At 39.5% G+C, this 21,916-nt stretch overlaps 2 protein-coding genes across 6 annotated transcripts in view; one reads left to right on the forward strand and one right to left on the reverse strand.

The window, feature by feature from the left end:
* The window catches only part of arsk (arylsulfatase family, member K), a 45,106-nt gene extending 33,869 nt beyond the window's left edge, over positions 1–11,237 (forward strand). For all 3 annotated transcript variants that reach the window (XM_043709554.1, XM_043709538.1, XM_043709547.1), the window contains 2 exons: positions 1,690–1,911; positions 9,779–11,237. In XM_043709554.1, coding sequence (XP_043565489.1) covers positions 1,690–1,911; positions 9,779–10,059 — 503 coding nt within the window. In that variant the 3' untranslated portion in view covers positions 10,060–11,237. The remainder of the gene's footprint in view (positions 1–1,689; positions 1,912–9,778) is intronic.
* On the reverse strand, positions 59–20,115 carry LOC122559682 (probable G-protein coupled receptor 150). 3 transcript variants are annotated; one of them, XR_006314505.1, is made up of 3 exons: positions 16,716–20,115; positions 3,795–4,044; positions 59–119 (listed from the first exon to the last, which is right to left on the reverse strand). XR_006314505.1 is itself a non-coding variant. In XM_043709576.1 (3 exons), the coding sequence occupies exons 1-3, from the start codon at positions 18,315–18,317 to the stop codon at positions 4,014–4,016; spliced, it is 774 nt and encodes a 257-aa protein (XP_043565511.1). In that variant the 5' UTR covers positions 18,318–20,115; the 3' UTR covers positions 3,706–4,013. The 3 variants fall into 3 exon arrangements, 1 of the variants encoding a protein (XP_043565511.1); XM_043709576.1 differs by lacking the exon at positions 59–119 and having other exon boundaries at positions 3,706–4,044; positions 16,716–16,852; positions 17,712–20,115; XR_006314504.1 differs by lacking the exon at positions 59–119 and having other exon boundaries at positions 3,706–4,044.
* Between the last annotated feature and the right edge of the window lie 1,801 nt (positions 20,116–21,916).

A 21,916-nucleotide genomic window follows, 5' to 3' on the forward strand; every position in this document is an offset into this window, starting at 1 on the left:
GCAAAACATATAAGTACATGAGAGAAGTAAAGATGATATCATTTTTTTTCTTGATGTCCATGTTTGGTGAATGTTAATTAGCCTCCAATCTTCGTGCTGAAATCTTCATTTTGATTTGCCTTAAATTGAGAGGATACAAGTTTTTTTTGAAGGAAATCTCAAAGGATCTGAATTTGAGTGATCTCAAACCAACTCTAATCTTGATCCTCTCCATACTTTGGCTTTAGATTAGGAATCAAGGGTGCAGTGATCATATACAGAGGAACCTCGATTGTCTAAACTACACAGTTGGGAATATTTTGTTTGGTTAATTGAATGTCAGATAACACAGTTTAGCCAAGCATGGGGACCCTGCGAACTTGTCCGGATAATCGAATGCTGGATAATCGAGGTTCCTCTGCATAAATGTTCTGGCATTTATTTGGAATTGACTTGGTATAAAAGAAACAGTGTGTTGCTGCAAAAGCGCAGCAGGTCAGGCAGCATCCAAGGAGCAGGAGAATCGACGTTTCGGGAATAAGCCCTTCTTATGCCCGAAACGTCAATTCTCCTGCTCCTTGGATGCTGCCTGACCTGCTGCGCTTTTCCAGCAACACATTTTTCAGCTCTGATCTCCAGCATCTGCAGTCCTCACTTTCTCCATAAAAGAAACAGTGTCAAGTATTAGTATTGATAGGGAACTTTGTATGTTGTTTTCCACGTTTGCCTTTTAAAATTCAGTGTAGAAGTTCAGGAAGTGTCATTTTATGCACTTTGTATCCTATCAAAGAATTAAGGTTTGAAAATCAAATGTTCCATATATCTTTTGCTTGCTGTTATCTTGACACTTTGGGTAGGGTCAGTTTGATGGAATGATTCAACTTTCTGGCTGAAGCAAGCGTCCCTATTAATTCTTGTAAATTGTGTTTTGAGGTTTCCATGTTTTTTTTATTTTACACTGTACAAATGAAGAACTTTCCCACCGCTTAAGGTACAGAATGCAAATAAACATTTATCTTCACTCATCACAGCTGTTAAAATTGTCAGCTTTTTGGGTATGAGTAGTATAATGCTGTATATTAATTATCTTTTTTGATAGTTATTCAGTTTGGTACATGAGCAATTCATCTATTAAATGCCGTATGAGACAGTGCCTGGAAAACCCAGTTTTGAGAGGAATAGGAGGAGATCGACATTACATGCAGTACCTGCCCTGGGAGTACCTGTTGCTAATATTTGAGTTTTTAATTCCCCAGCAATGACATCCTCTACTTGAGGCCAATAAGCCTACCCAAACATATAAAAATGTTGTTTCGGAATTATTTTCTGTTCTTAAATTAAAGGAGAGGCACCAATGGCAATGGTGGCATTTTCCTAATTAGCTATGTTTTAATTTCAAGCGTCTTTGGTCAAGAGAAGCAGATTACATTGTTTTTATTTTCAATAGTACAGCATGGTTCAGAACAAAGTAAAATTTATACATTTATGATACTCCCTATTATCAGTTTGTAACAGAGTTCTTCAAACAAAGTGTTCCCTTTACTAATTTATTATCACAAGACAGAAACTATAGCATTTTTCATTTTCTCCAAATATTGAATAAATTACTGTTAACTGATGAATTAAGTTCAAATGATTATTTATGCACAGAATTATGCACCAGTATAATGTCTTCCAAACTCAATCAAAACAATTTCCTTTTCCATTTAGATATTGCTGGAATCCCCGTTCCTGGAAATATAAGTGGTTATTCTTTGTTCCCATTGTTGAAAGAATTTGAAGAGGAAGTGTCTGTTAAAAAATTGCGTCCTGACTGGATTTTTAGTGAGTTTCATGGCTGCAATGTAAATGCTTCCACCTATATGATTAGAACTGGTCACTGGAAATATGTGGCCTATGCAGATGGAATTACTGTGCCTTCTCAGCTGTTTGGTAAGTCTGATTAAAATATTGATGGCGATTTCAAATTCTCATTTATAATGTGATCAAATTGCTGACCTAGGCAATTGTTTCATGTACAAGTTTCATACTTTCAAAATGATATCTGCATTTGTTTTGTGTTGATATTGTGCATTTCAATCAGATTTCAAAGTCTCTGAAATTTTCAAGCTCACTTTTCTGGATACCCTATGCGGTTTAATTCTGGAAAAAAAACACTTCTGTGCACAGCAAAGAAGTCAATAGTAGACTGTAGTGCCAATTTTTCCTGTCAAAGTTTAATCATTCCATTTTTCTCCTGTGTTATTGCTCACAATTATGTTTACTATTATCCATATGTTTTATTAATTTTGATTCTATCTTGCTTTGTTAGCATGTCCTGACCCTGCAAAGGTAAGTGCACAAGCAGTCACAAATTTCTTCCCACCTCTTTGAAATTGTATCATTTAAATTATGCCTTCATTCTTCCCATCGAACTGTATCACCTCAGATTTTCTGTCATCAAATTGCACCTACTATGAAAATTGTATATTTCCCCAGCCTATCTGTGCTCTTAAACTCAGCTAATAGAACATTTACTCTCTGCAGATTTAAAATTTTGGTCTGACAGCCCCATATTTAAGTCATTGATGTTTTAACAAAAATCACCAGTAACCACAAGCCCATAATTCAGCCCATCAAGGCTGCTCCACCAGTCAATGACATCATGAATGATTTGATGATCCTCGACTCCACTTTTCTACCTTTTTCTCATAAACCTTGATTTCCTTTACTGATTAAAAATCTATCTCAACCTTAAATAGCAACCCACCATCAACAGCTTTCCACATTTCACTACCTTCTGAGAAAATAATTCTAAGATTATTCACTTTGGTCCTAGACACTCCACAAGGAGAAAACAACCTTTCCACAGCTAAAGTCATAGAGTCAAACAGCTCAGAAATAGACCCATTGGTCCAACCAGTCTATGCCGAACATAATCCCAAGCTAAACTAGTCCTGTAAGAATCTTATATGTTTCACTAAAATCACCTCTGAACTCCAAGAAGTACAGACCCAGTCCATTCAATTTCTCCTTTATAAGACAGTCAGTTCATGCTTGATATGAGCCTAGTGAACCTTTTCTGTATGCCTCAAATGTCAATATATCTTTGCTTGGATCAGAGGCCCAAAACCTTTCAGAAATCTCTTCCCTGCGACTAAGATTGTAAATGTCAGCATAATTTTTATCACTTATTCTTTAATCAATGGTCTGAAGACATTGAGCTCCAAAAGAGCAGCCACAGTAACTAATCTTGTGTACAATAACTATGATGAATAATTGTACTCAATGACAGGTCTTGACATAGAGTCATAGAGATGTACAGCATGGAAACAGACCCTTCGGTCCAATCCGTCCATGTCGATCAGACATCCAAACCCAATCTAGTCCCACCTGCCAGTACTCGGCCCATATCCCTCCAAATCCTTCCTATTCATATATCCATCCAAATGCCTCTTAAATGTTGCAATTGTACCAGCCTCCACCAGTTCCTCTGGCAGCTCATTCCATACACGTACCACCCTCTGTGTGAAAAAGTTGCCCAGTAGGTCTCTTTTATATCTTTCCCCTCTCACCCTAAACCTATGCCCTCGAGTTCTGGACTCCCTGAACCCAGAGAAAAGCCTTTGCCTATTTACACGATCCATGCCCCTCATAATTTTGTAAAGCTCTATAAGGTTACCCCTCAGCCTCCGACGTTCCAGGGAAAACAGCCCCAGTCTGTTCAGCCTCACCCCCATAGCTCAAATCCTCCAACCCTGGCAACATCCTTGTAGATCTTTTCTGAACCCTTTCAAGTTTCACAACATATTGGACATTTCGAGCTGTTTATGTACCTTTTACGCACGTTCTTCTCCATCATTAACAATCTGAGAGGGCACTCGATCTGTACCCATAAATTGGCACACACTTCTGTTTTGATTTTGCTTTGTTCTCAATGTAGGCAAATCTCTATCCAATCTTCTGTTGATATTTGGTGATAAGCTGCTCTGCTGGGAGAAACTGCAAAATCTTGGTCTTTTGTTGCAGTACAAAATTCTTAGTCGTCTTAAATTCTACTCAGCAACCAGAGCTGCCTCTTTAGTTCTGCAATACATAATTTTCTCACTTATTTCAGGCAAAGATTCAATGCTTCACTTCACTGGGGTTACACACTGGAAGTAAAGTTTCACTGATTCTGGAGTCATCACAAAAGTTAAATATTTTAAAACGTACACAGAATTCCTCAATTTTACAACTTTATACAAGTCTAGGTCATTTGGCACAATGATGTAAGAACAGGGAAAATGCTTGGAGAAATTAAACAGATGCATGTAATTTTAACATTTTAAAACCTAGAAAATAGTAACCTAGAAAATAGTAATCCAAATTTAAGGGAGAGAAAACAAAAATGGTGGGTAGAGTGAATAACCTGAAAAACGCACAGAAAAGTAGTGAAGTAGTTGACATTGTAAGAGACGAACAGAAAAGCTGACTTGATAAACCAGACACTCGATGATTCTGGTCCTTTAGTGGTGATGGGGCACCCTTTAAGATTGTGAAAAGGTGTGCTTTACGTATAAATCGTGAATAAATTTATTGAGACTTGCAAAATTCTCAAAACACTGGCCAAAAAGATTTGAGTTTAAAGAAAAGTTTGAGATACTTGTTAGTACCTAGTCCTATAAAACCATTATAGAATTTGTGACAGCATCTGACAACCACAACTTACCAGCTTTTAAAGAGGAAGAGTCATATTGGACTCAATATTAGTACTGTTTCTTTCTCCTCAGAGACTGCCAGACCTCTTGTATTTCTCCACCCATTTTATTTATTTATTTTCAGACTTCCAGCATCCACAATACCTTTACTTATATTGGATTTATATTGAGTAATGGACTTTCCAAACTATAGATGGCGTGGTAGGTCAGCGGTTAGCACTGCTGTCTTGCAGAACCAGGGACCCAGATTCAAATCCACCCTCGGGCGACGGTCTGTGTGAAGTTTGCACATTTGTCTGTGTCTGCATGGTTTCCAAAGGTACTCCGATTTCCTCCCACAGTCCAAAGATCTGAAGATTAGGTGGATTGGCCATGCTAAATTGCCCCACAGTGTTCAGGGATGTGGAGGCTAGGTGGAGTTGTCACGGGAAGTGCAGGGTTACAGGGATAGTGTAAGGGGATGGGTCTTTGGAGGGTCAGTGTGGACTCAATGGGCAGAATATCCTGTTTCCACACTAGAGATTTTATGATTCTGTGATAATTTTCATTATTGGGATCATTTAGATGGCAATGGACTCTGGGAACAGTGCAAGTGCAAAATAGAGCCACTCCCAATCCCACCCTTGCAAAGTTGAAGGGATGTGACTTGGCAATTCTTGATGTCTTCCCGTATATACCATGCTGGAGATGCTTTCCATCCTGTGACAATTACAGCTATTATCTCCAAAGCAGGCAGAGACATCACACAGGTAAAGCCTGTCTCAAACCCCAAAATACTCCATATATTACGAGAAACAGAGCAACAGAATTAGTGCAACTCAGACTTGTAGGTTCCGTCCTATTTTCTGCCTCCATTTTCGCACAGCTCATAAGTGTTTGTACTAATGCATGTTGGGTTTTTACAGCATTTTTTGTCATTGCCATTTAAATGCCATAACATTTGAAGCAGCTAAGCTTAAAAAACTGATCTTGACTTCATTTTAAGAGATTTGCATGCTGGAAAATCCCAAGATATTTTAGTTTATATATTCTGCTAAAGTCTTATTCAGCTAGAGATATCTTTCAATTTAATCCTTCTAAACATTTGCATCCTATCTTTATCATCATTATTTCCATTCACCTTAAGTGCCAATTTTCAAAACCTTTATATCTTATTTCAAAAATCACCATACTGCTGTACAGCAATCATGCAGATTAGCGATAATGTTTGGTTGATGACGAACTTCCTATTTTCTCTTGTCACCATAGAAATTGTAGCTAGGACAGCAGAAAAGTACTAATAAAACTGGTCAGTATTATTCAATATCATTATGCATTTGTGTGTGCTATTGAAATCCTGTAGCTCTCCTGTAACCCTGGGAGACCAGTAGAACAGTTAAGGGAAATAACACTAACAACCACTGATATTATTTCCATGAGGACAATGCCAGAGTTGTTGTGGAAGCATGGTCTCTCTCTCTCTCTCTCTCTCTCTCTCTCCCCCTCTCCCTCTCCCTCCCCCCCCCCCCCCCCCCTTTCTGCACAAGGGTGTACACTAAAACCCCCTTCCCCAGATAATCTCTCCAACATTGCCCTACACAGGACAAATGTGGAACTTGTCAAAACGTTGCAGTTAAATGTTGTGTGTGTGTGTGTGTACTATGTTGAGATTCAACTCCCACCCCCTCCCCCTGCAAAAAGCAGCAGCAGTCTTACTGTTGGTGTCCAGTCCATCTACCCTGGAGAAGGGGAGGTTGGGGGGGAGGGGAAGGGTGTGGGGGTGCTTTTGAGAAATTGCAGCTATAATTAATCTTTAACCCTTCTATGTGTTCATGGATGAATGATATATCCTCTCAACAGCACTTTCATTCAAGAACTGATGAACACTAAACTTGCCAATATTTAATTGGCCATTTGTTTTAAATTGTTGAACGTTATTGCAAGTCATTACCAGACTGATGATACACTTAGTGTTTGAATGCTCTGGGTGAACTTATTTACATAATTATTTACAGGTGTAGCTTTGAATAAATGTTGAGAACAAACTAAAATATGGAAGTAATTTAAAGGTGTGAGGGTAGTTGAAGGAAAATATCAAATTATTATATAACCTATAGCTTAGAGAAAACATCAGAAGGCATTTTAACTTGACTTTTTTCAAGGCTGCAAAGTTACAGAGCATTAGGGGCAACAGGCAAAAAACTGCACCAGGTGAATGCATGAGTTAATAGACAAATGATGAAGCAATGCAGTACCCAACAGCATGCTCTATGGCTGAAATGGTATTGGTGCTGCATGAGGTGGTTGCAATAAGAGTAAGTCTCTTCACACTCCTGTTGATCAGAATTGTAGCATGCCTACAAGATTAGATTCCCTACAGTTATGGAAACAGGCCCTTCGGCCCAACAAGTCCACACCAACCCTCCGAAGAGTAACCCATCCAGACCCATTCCCCTACCCTATATTTACCCTTGACTAATGCATGTAACACCATGGGCAATTTAGCATGGCCAATTCACCTGACCCGCACATCTTTGGACTGTGGGAAGAAACCGGAGCACCTGGAGGAAACCCACGCAGACACTGGGGGAATGCGCAAACTCCACACAGACAGTCGCCTGAGGCTGGAATCTAACACCCCGGTGTTGTGAGGCATAGATGATGTAATTAAGTCGTCTGCAGTGAATCGCAAGTGGCTTTAGGTGTGGTAGCCCTTTGCTATATTGCAGTTGTCGGTGACCCATGCTGAAAATACAAATGTCATGTAACAGGGTTACAGAAACCAGGTTCTGAAGAAGCCATACTAGACTCCGTGTTAATTCTGTTTCATTCTCCACAGATGCTGCCAGGTATCTGAGTTTCTCCAGCATTCTCTGTGTTTGTTTCAGATTTCTAGTATCCACAGTGTTTTGCTTATTTAAGAATGTTCTAAAGAAATTTCTGTTGAGCTAGCTCCCAGAGGCATTGTCAATAGCAGTGGCACCTTGTGCTTCAAAATCATTCTGCCACACATTATGTACAACATAAAGAAGGCATTTTCGAAGATACTATGAATTGGCTGCTTCTGAGAAACTACTATAGCATTGACTACAGCTGCACTAATAAATGCAATGCCCCCTTTTTGATTTCCTCAAAGACCACCTCCTCTGTTTTTGGTTGCACTTCAGTCCCACACTCCTGATCTTCGGGCACCCGGTACAGAGGAGGGAGGGCAGGTCTGAAGACCTCCTCATGGGTCTGCTCCTGGGCCTGGCCAAACTGGCCATAAACAGATCCAGGCAGCGGGCCGTAGAGGGGGTTGTTAGAGCCGACTGCCTGCCCCTCTTCCGCGGTTACGTTGGAGCCCGGGTGTCTCTGGAGATGGAGCACGCAGTGTCACCAACAACCAGGAGTTGTTCAGGGAGAGGTGGGCACCGCAGAGCGTGGAGTGCATTATTTCCCCCTTCCCCCAACTCTATTTTGATTTAATCCCTGCCCTCCCCTTCGCTGTTTGATCACACAGCATTGCCCTTTTGTGAAGGGCACTGCTTGTCACTGGCCACTTGGGTGTTTCTTTTCTTCCTGGTGGTGGAAATTTGAATAAAGATTTGTGCACCTTGTGTCTTTCACTGTGTCTCACACCTGCACACACACAGCATGGGTGCTGGGGGAAAAATAAGCACTACCGCAGTTAGGCAGTAGCGTGGGGCTTTAAAAAATTTTTTTTTTAAATAAATGCAATGCCCCCTTTTTGATTTCCTCAAAAACCTTCTCCTCTGTTTTTGGTTGCACTTCAATCCCATGCTCCTGATCTTCGGACACCCAGTACAGAGGGGGGAGGGCAGGTCTGAAGACCTCCTCGTGGGTCTGCTTCTGGGCCTGGCCAAACTGGCCATAAAGAGGTCCAGGTAGCGGGCCGTGGAGGGGGTCGTTAGGGCCGACTGCCTGCCCCTCTTCCGCGGTTACGTTAGAGCCCGGGTGTCCTTGGAGAAGGAGCACGCGGTGTCCACCAACACCCTGGAGCTGTTCAGGGAGAGGTGGGCGCCGCAGGGAGTGGAGTGCATTATTTCCCCCTCCAACTCTATTTTGATTTAATCCCTGACCTCCCCTCCCCTTCACTGTTTGATCACGCAGCATTGCCCTTTGATGTGAAGGGCATTGCTTGTTACTGGCCACTTAGGTGTTTCTTTTCTTCCTGTTGGTGGAAATCGAATAAAGATTCATGCACCTTGTTCTTTCACTGTGTCTCACACCTGCACACACACAACATGGGTGTGGGGGGAAAAATAAGCACTATCGCAGCTAGGCGGTAGTGTGCGGGTAAGAAGAGATAAATGTAATGCCTTGGAGCTGCCTATGGCCAAGTAGGAAAGTTATTGAAACACACTTAGCTAAATGTGAAGCCAGAAAGGACATGGGTGATCCTGTTAATGCGCCATGATTACCAATATCATTAGTGTAATTTAATGCACTTTAACTCAGTTTACTCATCCTGAGTGTTGGCCACCATCATTGAACGATCCTAAAAGGGCTGAATTTTCTTTGTGAGACTGAGGTTTACAAGCCACAAAATGTGCAGAAGGAGGACAGGTATGGGGTCAAGCTGGTCAGGAGGCCCACCTTTGCTGTTTAAACCCTCCCCATGACTTGTCCTACCTGCCTATCTTCTTTTCCACCTATCCACTCCACCCTCCCCCCCCCCTTTACTGCTCCTCGGATGCTGCCTGAACTGCTGTGCTCTTCCAGCACCACTAATCCAGGATCAGGTGCAGTCATCCAGGCAAATAGAAAGAATTCCACCACACTCCTGAATTGTCTATTTTAGATATCAGGCAGGCTTTTGTGCATCAGGAGGGAATTTGCTAAGCTTGGAATTGCCAACCTCTGACCTGCTCGGATATCCAAAGTAGTTATATAGTCAGACCAGTTCATTTTCTGGATGTGTGTAATTGTGATGAAATAAAGGCCTTCATCTGCCTGAAACTGATATAATGGTTCTCTGAAAAATCTCCTCAATATTTATCAATGCATCTTTATCAACAGTCCTTCTGACACGAAGCCAAGATAAATTTCTATTTGTTTATGTCTGTGTCTATCCTTAAGTTGTAAAGTTACTTTTAAAAAAAAATTTGTATTGACAGTATTTTTTGACCTTTCTCCAGATCTATCAGCTGATCCAGATGAACTGAAAAATGTGGCTATTAAGTATTTAGATGTTACGAGTGCTCTTGACAAAAAACTTCGCTCCATACTAAACTACCCAGAAGTGTCCAAAACTGTTCATCAGTACAACAAACTTCAATTTGTCAAATGGAAAAGAAGTCTAGGAAAGAATTACACAGATGTTATCGCCAATCTCAGATGGCACGAGGACTGGCAAAAGGATCCTGCAACTTATGAAAATGCTATTAAAAAGTGGTTATATTCTCCTGCTAGAATGTAGCTTTGCATATATTTAGTTTTCCACCTTTGTACTGTTAAGTACAAGCTTTTCCAAGGTTCCATCCTTGGCTATCTCCTCTGCTCATCAACATATTGTTGCTGCTTGTAGACATGGACAAATGTGGACCAGCATCTGCAACATTCTTTTAATTCTTTTGTTTGACCAGAGTCAAGCCCAGCGTTTGTTGCTCATCTGTAATTACCTTAGAGAAGATAGTGATGAGACAGTTTCTTGAACTGCTACAGTTCATCTGGTGCAGGTGCATCCAAAATGCTGTTAGGACTGGAGTTCCAGGATTTTGCCCCAGCAAGAGTGAAGTTATGGCTATTGTTCCAAACCAGGATGGTATAGCTTGAAGGGAAATCTTCAAGGTGGCGATATTGCTGTGGATCTGCTGCCCTTATTCTTAGTGGTAGATATTGAGTGTTTGGTAGTTGGCTGAAGGAGGCCTGTCAATTTGCTGCTGTGCCTCTTGCATATCAACCATACTGCTGTCAGGGTGCATTGGTGGTGGAGGAAATGCATGTTTAACATGGTGGGTGTAGTGCTGATGCAATGAGCTGCTTTGTTCTGGACGGTGTCAAACTGCTTGTGTTGTTGACCAAATTAAGAGACATAGGTATTTCTTAACCAAATGCCAATCACATGCAAAGCAGCAATCAACCAGGCCAATAAAAAATTGAACTAAACAGCCAAAAGATTGAATATGAATAAAATAAATCTGTAATCAAACAATGTAGGTTAAACTGCACTTTTGTGTACTGAGTGTTGATATATATGGGTGCAGAACCAAACAATTGGGTTAATCCATAGAGCTGTTTGCATCAATATCATTGCAACAGATTATCTGGTCATTATGGCATTGTTTGAGGAAATTTGTTTATGTTCAATAATGATGCCAAATTTACTACATTATAACACTGAATACACATCTGAATTATTTAATTGACTCAAGAAATTTCAAAGATGCTAAAGTCACGAGAGGTATTACAGTCTGTTCTAATATAACGTGATAGTTGGGACTGGAATCACGTTATGGCCAATACAGGTCAGGAAAGTTTGCATTCTACAAATAATGGTCTAAATTCTTCAATCGTGTTATTACCAATTTACGTTGAAGAAATGCAACTTATAGCAGAATTGATTGTATGTAAATAAAAGTTTTTTAATTACTCTTTGAAAGTGGCTCTGTTGTATTCAATTGCCATCAGTGCTTTCCAGACTGGAAGGAGGTGTCTGAGAAATGATCCTTTAAAGTGAGAAAAGGTGGGTGAAATGAGAATAGCTGAAATTGAATTAGACAATTGATTCAACATTAGTTTTGGACAAATGACAGAAAATTCTTTCAACAGAGTGAGCAACATATGGAATGAACTTGCAGGATGAGCTTGCAGATAGAGGAAACCAATGTTGGTTGGCAGGGGAATATAAAACATATTAATGTGGAGTTGAAATGAAATCTGGCTAAAATAATCAAAGTGATGGCACATCCATATCTGTAATTATCTTACACATAATATGAATTGATTTTAAAAATATTTGCCATTTTTAGAATATTCCATGTCTTCAGCTTCTTGTGCAAATCCTTCTAATCATCAAGGAAACCCTCCACCAGCGAAACTCTATTTCTATGACTCAAGCCTTTTCTTCAACTCCCTTCCTTCGCCTCATCTGTGGAGTATGTATGCCTTCTCCTACATCGACTCAAGTTCTGAAACCTGTTCCCTATCTCCTCCTTTAAGACCCACTTTCTTGATTATGGTTTTGTCACATCAATCTACCCATTTTTCATTCTTGGGTTCTATAGCTTTATACACCTGTGAAGTATATGCAGATTATTCCTAGTTAATTTAGAGGGAAAAAGTGAATGTAAAATGCTGCTGTCATTATTTGCATTGCAAGAATTATGAAGCTTTTCTTGTGTTTTGTTCATAATTGAGATCAAGTCATATAATGCAAACTAACTCTTCATGTAATGTTGACGTATTTGTCAACATAGATTTATTAAGATTTTCTTGAGCATCGTAAAGTTATTTTACTTGTAAGGACATAAGAGTCGACCATTTTACCCCACATAACTATTGTACCACTTGGATCATAGCCAAGATTTCACTAACTCCATTTATTATGTTTTAGAATCAATCATAGCTCACAGATACGCTATTGAAAGAGAACTCCTTGAAGGTGGGTGTACAGAGGAATTAGTCAGGCCTCTGGATTTGTAGTCATTGCTCCATTCCATTTGCTTTGCGCTATATTCCATAATATTACAGTTTAACAAAAATCGATTAATCTGGAAAGCTATAGAACCCAAGAATGAAAGACTGGTAAATTGATGTAACAAAACCATAATCAAGAAGTGGATCTTAACGGTCTTAAAGGAGGAGATAGGGAACAGGTTTCATAACTTGAAATTAACTGTTGCCCTAGCACCACTTGCCTTTCTGGCAGCTGATTCCATACTTAAAGCAAAATTTCTATGTAGAAATGTGTCTTAGCAGCGTCTAGAGCTACGACTGAAGTTATCAACAAAATCATTTCTCTCTAACTGCTAAATAACATGAAAACTTCAAGCTAATCATTCAGTCTTCTAAATTCCAGGGAATACAACTCTACTTCATGCCTATTCTCCCAATCTCAAATTACAAGGAGAGATTATATAAACTTGCCATCACTATGTGGCATTTAATTTATGGTTTTTTTTAATGCCTTTAGATCAGCTTGTAAATTCTTAACTCAGCTGGATCTTCTCACACTAAGAACTTCCAAGCAAAAACTGTTCCATTGTTGTTCATGAGAGAGGGAAAGTAAGTGAATATGTTACTGAACTACTGACCAACTCTTCTGTATAGCTATCATTAAGGAGTTCTCTTTCAATCACTTATCTGGGAACAATGAATGCTAACAAAGGTGGAAGTGGAGAATTGATATCTCCATTGTCATCAAGCACACTCAATATTATTTTGGAGCAAGTTTAATACCGGATGATTACCATGAAACAGATGATGCAAGAACAATGTATTCCAAAAGACGTCCCAGGGATTACTTGGAATTGGTCCTCGGGCTTCATTATTATTAATGGGGTGCGGTATTTAATGAGGTAATGCAAGGAACTACAGGACTCCTTTGCCACTAAGATTAAGAGCATCCTTTCTGTTTCCATGATCATGCTCATACCCTTCCTCAACAAGGTTCCTCCATGCCGTATTCCTAAACTTCCAACTCTGATTTCTCTCATGTCTACATTCTTAATCTCTGAGTTCACCTTCTCCCTAACAACCACCTGCTTTCTCCTAGATAATGTACTCTTTTCAACTCTGTCAGCATTATTCTCCCTTCTCAAAATAAACACCCATGACACCTCTGTCTTTGCAAATCACCAACCCAACCCAACCTCTGAAGTCCTTTAACGTGTCACTTCACAAATCTGTGCCCATCTTTGATTTAATTCCATACTTTAAAGTTTCTAAACAGTCACAAATTGAATCCTGAGTGATTGGTGGTGCACGATTCCTTCTAATCCTTCTCTATCCTCGCAGCCTTTCTTACTCGGTTTATCATGACGTTCTCTTCAAATACCTCTCCTCCATTGGCAAGCCAAGTTAGAATTTCTGCATCCAGATCCGTTCTTATGTATTCAAAGAATCTTATGGAGTAACTCTTTCCCCACCTCACGCAAACACTTATGGATTCCTCTGAGGAATTTTCCTTAGCCCAGCCCTGCTTATCTACATGCTTTCTTGCAGCTAATGTCAAAAAGCACGGCAACACATTTCCACATGTATTCTGATGATACCGAACTCTACCTCCGCCACCAAATCCTTAATCCTCTAGTACCTCTTTTTTTTCTCTCCCCACCTCCTCCACCCATATCTAGCCCCAGATAAGTTGTGATTTCCACCAATTAAACATTGCCAAAACTAAAGTCATTGTTTTCTCCACTAAAACAAAAATAAATGTAATGGTTGGTGTCTTGTTAACCTCTGATGTTCGTGACTCTGTATTGATTTACTGTGGCATACCTACATGGCTAATTTACAGCATGACTTTAATTTGTTAATATTGATTTATATGAATTCATTTTCTTAAATCACATTATTTGGGATACCGTAATTGTTCGAGTCTAACTTTTGTTTATTCCATGCGTTTTTAACTCTATGGTGTTTATCGGGGGTTTTGTTCACTGTTTTAAAGTGTATTGTCATCGTTGCTTGGAATAACATGAAACATTGTCGAGGTCTTTCTTTCCTGTACATGAGGCCATTGAAGATTAACTAGTGCGTTGCAAAGATTAACTACAAGGGCAAATTCTAGCGACAGTGTTTCCCGGTTGGATGGAGGCTTCATTATGCATTAGTGGTCCACCAGTTGAAGATTGTGTATATGTCTGTAAAATGGCTCTGTACTATATTTCCACCCGTGTTAATCTGTGAACAAGGTTAATATTAAAAGGTGGAACTTAATTAACACAGCCACAAAATTTTAATTGATTTTTTAAAAATCTTTTGTTGAGATATAATTGTTCGTAAGGCAAGTGGTTAAGCACAACTGATGCATTTGCCATGCTTTGCAAAACAATGTGAGCTTTGTTACATTTTGCAGAAATGGTTCTGATTTCTCCTTTTTTGTTAAATGTCATTATAATCTCACGGCAAGTAGGTAATGAAATGAACTTTTCTTATATAAGGGAAATTATTGTCAAGATTATAAACTCTATTCAATTCAGGGACACCTTGTATAAATCCCTACTTGACAAACTTGATGCTGCCTATGCTGATTAAGTCAAGGAATATGTTTGCAAAGATTTTAAGATTGGCTGCCAGAAATCACTTCAAAGAATGAAGTGTGCAATGGGGTGTTAGATTATATGTGGTTACTTGGCTTCCTTAGCAGACATAATACCAAAACTGAATGAGCTGAACTGTGAACTGAGGGCTTTTGACATTTAGTTTTTTATGTATAAATGTGAATGTAGTTAAAACTCCCAAATAAACAAATGAAATGCTGCAACATTACCAAGTCGAGAGTAAATACTAAAAAAAACTAAGACAAATAATTATTTCACCCTGAAAACCTATGTACACAGCTGAGAAACTTAGCAGAGGAGTTCAACGGGAAATTTCAGGAATTGGATATGATGGAATAAATCCATTCCTTCAAGTAGATATTGGTGGGTTGGCCTTTAGGTGTTTGATTACAAAACAGTAGAGTTGATAGAGATAATAAATATGCAAAACCCAATCAAAGGATAGTGATTTTTGGGGACTCAGAAAAATACCCACTTCTTCATCCTGTAATTTTAAAGTGAAAGCTAACTTTGACTCCAAGTACTTCTATGAGACAGCATTTTCTCAAATAAAGATAGTCAAGTGCTAATATCACATCCACCCCACAGATATCCATTTGATGTAATGCAGCCTCAAACTTCAAGCCCGAGTTCAATGCACTGGCAGATAATGTGCAGTCATACTGAGACTAAAAATCATTGTTTTCTTCAGGATAGATCCTGAGGTGCACTGAAAAGCAATCTTGTGCTCAGAAATGTTTGGAGACCACTGCCATAATGGGTCGATGAATTGTACGTGCAATTAGTTAGATCTGCACTTGCCCATTTAATTTCTGTTATATTTTGTGTGATAAGTTGCTGAAGTTGCGAGTTGAAGTCAGCTTTTAAAGGATTTAAGTGAACCATGCAAACAATTGCGCAACAAGTACTTAGAAGCAAAAACAGAAACTGCTGTTCCTGCTTTACAACACAACCTTATTGAAACACTTAACATTCTTAGGTGCATGACGGGGTAGTTGTAAAGGGTTGTTTCTTCTTGAGACTAGGACTAGAACATCACAGTAAAGAAACATCCATGAGGACGAATTTATTTACTCAAGAGGTAGTTAATCTGTGGAAATTTTCGCCACTGAGGGCTGTGAAGTGTATTGACAGAAGCAATTTCTAAATCATTCAAGGAATCGAGTTGTGGGCAATAAATTGAGGATTATCAATTCAACCATTATCTTATTGAATGGTAAAATTGACCCAAAGGGATGATTGACTAGCATCTGTTCCTACAACTTATGGCCTCACTCTGTATCCCCTTCTCTAATCTGGTAGGTCTAAATAAGGAAGACTAAGTTAGAACAATGAATTGAAAAATCTCCGACCACAAAACCTGAAGAAGTGGGACTCTGCAGTAGTAATGTTAATTCTTAATGCCAGGGAGTTCAGTTAGCAATAATTAAATAGGTACTTAAAATTTGAAATAGCTTGGTTTAGCTTTGTGTGGTGAGACAGCTTAGTTGCTATGGAACTTCATTCTGCTCCATTGCATTGAATAGAGAGCAAGAAAGCGAAATGCGGTTTTTAGATTTATAAGGTGGACTGCTGCAACTCCAACAGTAACTTTTTGATTTCTGCTTTATTGCTGTTATTTTTGGCAGCAATTTTGAGCCAAAATGAATATTTGGAAACTTTATTAATCTACTTTTAAACTGTGGATACGATTTGAATAAAAGTGTATAATTTCGGTATAAATGGCATTACTTCCTTACATTGTTGTAAGATTTTGTTTTGAATGCATGCAGCCTAAGAAGATTTCTTTCAAATTGCCCTTTTTATTACATTTTGGGGATCAGTTCAAAACGTGAAATATGAGACTAACCTGGAGCCGATGAAGAGAAGTATTAAAATGTGGCGGCGATTCCCAGACTTTAATATTGCGGAAAATGAACGACACCAGATCCTTTTGATAGGGTTCCCAGCCTTGAAAGATGAACGAATATCAATCCAACCAAAGAACTGATCATACCGATTTTAGGGAAAAACAAAACGGTCGGTATTTTACTCAAAGTCCTGAAGAAAGCAATATATGATGAACGATTCATTAAAGTAACAATACAAGGTTTTTAATAATCGAGGCTTTTACTAGATAGCATTTTCATATTGTCTGGAAAATGTAAAGGGTTCTGTAAAAAATAATTGATGTATTTTAAGAAAATGAATAGCAATGGTCACTGCCAGCAATGGACAGTGATCCCGGTTGGGGAATGCGCTCTTCAGACAGAACTCCCTCCGGATGCGAATTCCCTGTTGAGAAACAGGAGTCTGACAAAGGGAATTGAGTGGATGATGGCCGCTTCAATGTGGTGCGGGATTGCTCTACCCGTTTGCCAATTGCGCACAGTTCCCTGTGAAATGTATTCTCTCTGTAATCTTTCAGACAGGTGAAACACACGCTCTTCTCCAGTCGTCTGAAGTAGACATTGTTGGTTTTGAAGAACAGATAGACATATGGATTGCCAGCACTATTGGAAACCACAAAGATTCCCAGCGCTGTAATCACCTTGGTGTCTGTCTCAGTGATGGTCCCGAAGGCAACTTTCATCTCTATTATAAAATAAAGTAATCGGCAGACTACAAAGAATATGATCATGACCAAAGTCATCTTTAGAGTCTTCACTTTGGCTCTTGGAATGGAGCAGTCGGTACCGTGAATCTGGACCTTTCTCTGTTGCTTTTGGTTAACATTTTCACTTGCTTTGCCTTTTCTGATATGCTGCTTCTGCCTCCAAATGATCCAGAGGATTCTCGTGTACGCTACACACAGCGTGCAAAAGGGAGCCAAAAAGACAATAACAGCTCCAAACATGATATATACCTGGAAGTGCCATTTGGGAAGGTGCCCAAACACGCTCAGACATTTCTCCCTGCCTTCCTGGACTGTCAGTTTGAAGACAAAAGCTTGGGGTAATGACAGCACAAAAGCACCGATCCAAATGATTGCAGTCAGGATCCTGGTAGGGAGAGGAGATGCCAGCGGATTGACTATTACATGGTGCCGTTCCAACGCGACAATGACAATGATGCCGGAAGAAGCAATCAATCCAAAAGCTTGGAAAACTTTGAACATTTTGCACGCGACATCTCCAGCCAGCCATTCTTCCTCCAACGCCTCCTGGATGATCTGAGAGAGCAGGATCAGGACAGAGACACACAGGTCTGCTGCAGCCAGGTTACTGACCAGGGCGTCAATTTTCCGCCTTCTGCTTTGGCTGCAACAGTTCCTGTGCAGCACCGCCAGATTCCCAATCAAAGCCAGGCTGAAAATGACCGTCATGGAGATTATCCTCATCTGTCTGTGGTACAACGGGAGCTCGAAAACGTCGCTCACGTTTCCGGTAGAATTTACACTCCAGGCATCCAGAGAAAAGTTTCTTTCAAATGGACTGTCCAAAATCATCGCCGGGTCCATGAAACAACACATTATTCCAGTTAGACTCCGGTTTCTTGCTTGTCCAACTGAATGATCATTGTTGTTTGCACTGAGGCATTATATATACATATATCTGCACGTCATCTGCTGACAGACCTGCGCAAGTAAACCAATGTTATGTGTTACAAAGTCAGCGATTGCTGGAAAAGCTCAGCAGGTCTGGCAGCATCTGTGGAGAGAATGCTTCGGATCCAGTGACCCTTCCTCAGAAACACAATGTTTCGTGTTGACAAGAGAATGTCTCTGATGTCTCCGTTTTCTTTTTACAGTTATTTCAGTTCGAAACTAATGCATAATGTTCCCCCAGATCCTTTCAAACGTTCCACCGTTGATACCTTCATCGACTTGCTGCTAAAGTGTAACAAAACCTGAGGCAAAACGGGATTGGAAAGACAGAGGTGGGCAATCTCCTGGATTACATGTTCAATTATCTCTTGACATCAGAAACAAAAACAGAAATTGCGGAAAAGGCAGCTGGTCTGGCAGCATCTGAAGGAAAGTCACTGAACCGAAAACCTTACCACTGCTTTCTCTGCCAGACCTACTGAGTTTATCCAGCAAATTTTTTTTGGTTTTGATTTGCAGAATCTGGTTGTTTGGTTTGTTTATTTATCTTTTAATATCAGCCTGATGTGAGGGTTCCATTATAGACATAAGATGGTAGTTCTATAAAAGTTCCATATTTTACTTTATGCTAAAACAGTTTATTTTTCAGAGTCGATCATTGTAATGAATAATAAAACAAATTTTTGATTAAACACATTCTGGAAATGCAAATTTGATCTCCAAAAGATCACAAAATTCGATCAAAATCCTTTTGAAAATCCAAATATACTTCATCCATCAGCTCTCCTTCATCAATTTTGTTAGTAAAATCTTCAAAAAAATGCCACGTTTATCAAACATGATTTCCCATTCACAATCGTGGCTGACTATGCCCAGATCACAATGATCCAAGTATCTACTTACTCCATCATTTATAATAGATTGTAGCATTTATTCTACAACTGCTATAAGACAAACAATTCTGTAGTTCCCTGTTTTCTCCCTCACCTCTTCCTTAAATATTGGAGTGACATTTGGAGCCTCTGCAGGATCATTCCAAAACCTATAAAAATTTGGAACATAATCATCAATACATCTACCATCTCTATAGTCCATCTCCTTTACCATTTTTTGATGTAGATTATCTTGGCCTCGTGATTTGTCAACTTTCAGACCCATTAATTTCTCCAGCACAGTCATCCACTTAATGCTGATTTCCTTCATCTCCTCATTCTCCCTATCCACTTGGATCTGTACTGCTGGGAGATTTTTTTGTATCTTCATCAGTGAAAACAGATACCAACTAATCATTTAGCTTTTATGACAGTTCTCTGTGCCCCAATGTAAATCCTCCTCATTCTACTTGTACTGGACTTACAATTATTTTAGCTGAATGCTCCCTTTTTAGGCACACACAGTATTTCTTAAATTTCATTTTTAATATTTTATGCTACTAGATTGCATTCCATTCTCCCTCCCCTTATCAGTTTCCTGGGCTTCTCTAACAAATCTTTCCATCTTCAGAAATACTGCTATTTCTTGTTTTAGACATTTTCTTTCAATCTTTTCTCAGACTTTGTATACTTGCTGTAAATCATGTAATAGTTATTTTAAAACTATCCATTGTCTATGTGCAGTCATGCCTTTGTTCCCAATTCACCTTAGCCAAGTTTTCATGTCTTCATAATTTTACATTTACTTTAGATTAGATTAGATTACTTACAGTGTGGAAACAGGCCCTTCGGCCCAACAAGTCCACACCGACCCGCCGAAGCGCAACCCACCCATACCCCTACCTTTACCCCTTTAACCTAACACTACGGGCAATTTAGCATGGCCAATTCACCTGACCCGCACATCTTTTGGACTGTGGGAGGAAACCGGAGCACCCGGAGGAAACCCACGCAGACACGGGGAGAATGTGCAAACTCCACACAGTCAGTCGCCTGAGTCGGGAATTGAACCCGGGTCGACAGGCGCTGTGAGGCAGCAGTGCTAACCACTGGGCCACCGTGCCGCCCACATATGAAAGAAGTGAAACTAACATGGTCATTCTAACAGATGAGAGACTGAACAAACAATCAAGGTATTTTTCAATGTATAATTCCAGCTACGTCTCTGTAAACTTTTGCTATAAGTTCTGTGTCTTACAACCATATACTCTACAACTACCTGATGAAAGAGCAGCGCTCCAAAAGCTAGTACTTCCAATTAAACCTGTTGAACTATAGGCTGGTGTTGTGTGATTTTTAACTTTGTACACCCCAGTCTAACACCAGCATCTGCAAATCATTTGTAATTTCCCTCATTCATATTTAACACACTCAATAAAGGATTCAATTATATTGTGATTACTCATCCCAAAAGATTCTTTTACAACAAGACTGTTAGCTTTTTCTCTTTACATAATGTTAGATCTTGAAATAGTATGTCTTCCAGTTGGTTCCTTAACATACTGCTCCAGAAAACCATCCCTTACACACTCAACAAACTCATCCTTCACAGTTTTAGCACTCAGTTGGTTTACCCAGTCTCTTTGCAGGTTGAAGTCACCCATGATAACTGTGCTATCCATGCTGTAAGCTTCTCTCATCTGACTATTACATTTTAGTCGTTCCAAAAAGCTAATTTGGTCAGGCTAAGTTTTTATAGAAGCTTTTGTTTAAAGCAGGATGTCAATGTCTGTGTTAAAACAAAGAACTGTGGATTGCGGAGATCTGAAGCAAAAACCAAAATTGCTGGGAAAATTCAGCAGGTCTGAATAGGTAAGTAATGAAGAACTGATGAAGAGTCATGGACTCAAAATGTTAACTTTGCTTTCTTCCCACAAATGCTGCCAGACCTGCTGAGTTTTACCAGCAATTTCTGTTTTTGCATCACTGTGAGAAAGAGAGAAAGAAAGGGAAAAATACTGTCTTACTTACATGTTCCAGCTTTTGTTTACATTCCTTAAATTTCACAAAGATACATTGAACTTTTCTTTAGCTTAATTTGATATCATTTTGCAGAAAGAACAAATTAATTGAACTTTTAAATAAACCAAGTATGCATTTGGAGAAAGTGAGGACTGCAGATGCTGGAGATCAGAGTTGAGAGTGTGGTGCTGGAAAAGAACAGCAGGCCAGGCAGCATCCAAGGAGCAGGAGAATTGACATTTCGGGCATAAGCCCTTCATCAGGGATGAAGAGCTTTCCTGATGAAGGGCCTTTACCCAAATCGTCGATTCTCCTGCTCCTCGGATGCTCCCTGGCCTGCTGTTCTTTTTCACCACCACACTCTCAACAAGTATGCATTTGAATTGTCCTGACATATAAAGTGAATTTTTTAACAAAAACTAATACCTGTGAGAGACAGAGGACAAAATGTAGCCTTTAGCGGGTAAAGACAATACACAATTTCAGATTGGCTGCTTATTTTAAACTCAAAAATGACAATGAGCCTGGTATTGTTATTGACAGGCTTAATTACTATGGAACATATTTTCCTTTGCAAGTGAAGCAATGGCAATGGGGATCTTTAGCTCCAGTTGTGATCTGCTATTACAC

The sequence above is a fragment of the Chiloscyllium plagiosum genome, chromosome 2, assembly GCF_004010195.1.
Source record: "Chiloscyllium plagiosum isolate BGI_BamShark_2017 chromosome 2, ASM401019v2, whole genome shotgun sequence".
NCBI lineage: Eukaryota > Metazoa > Chordata > Chondrichthyes > Orectolobiformes > Hemiscylliidae > Chiloscyllium > Chiloscyllium plagiosum.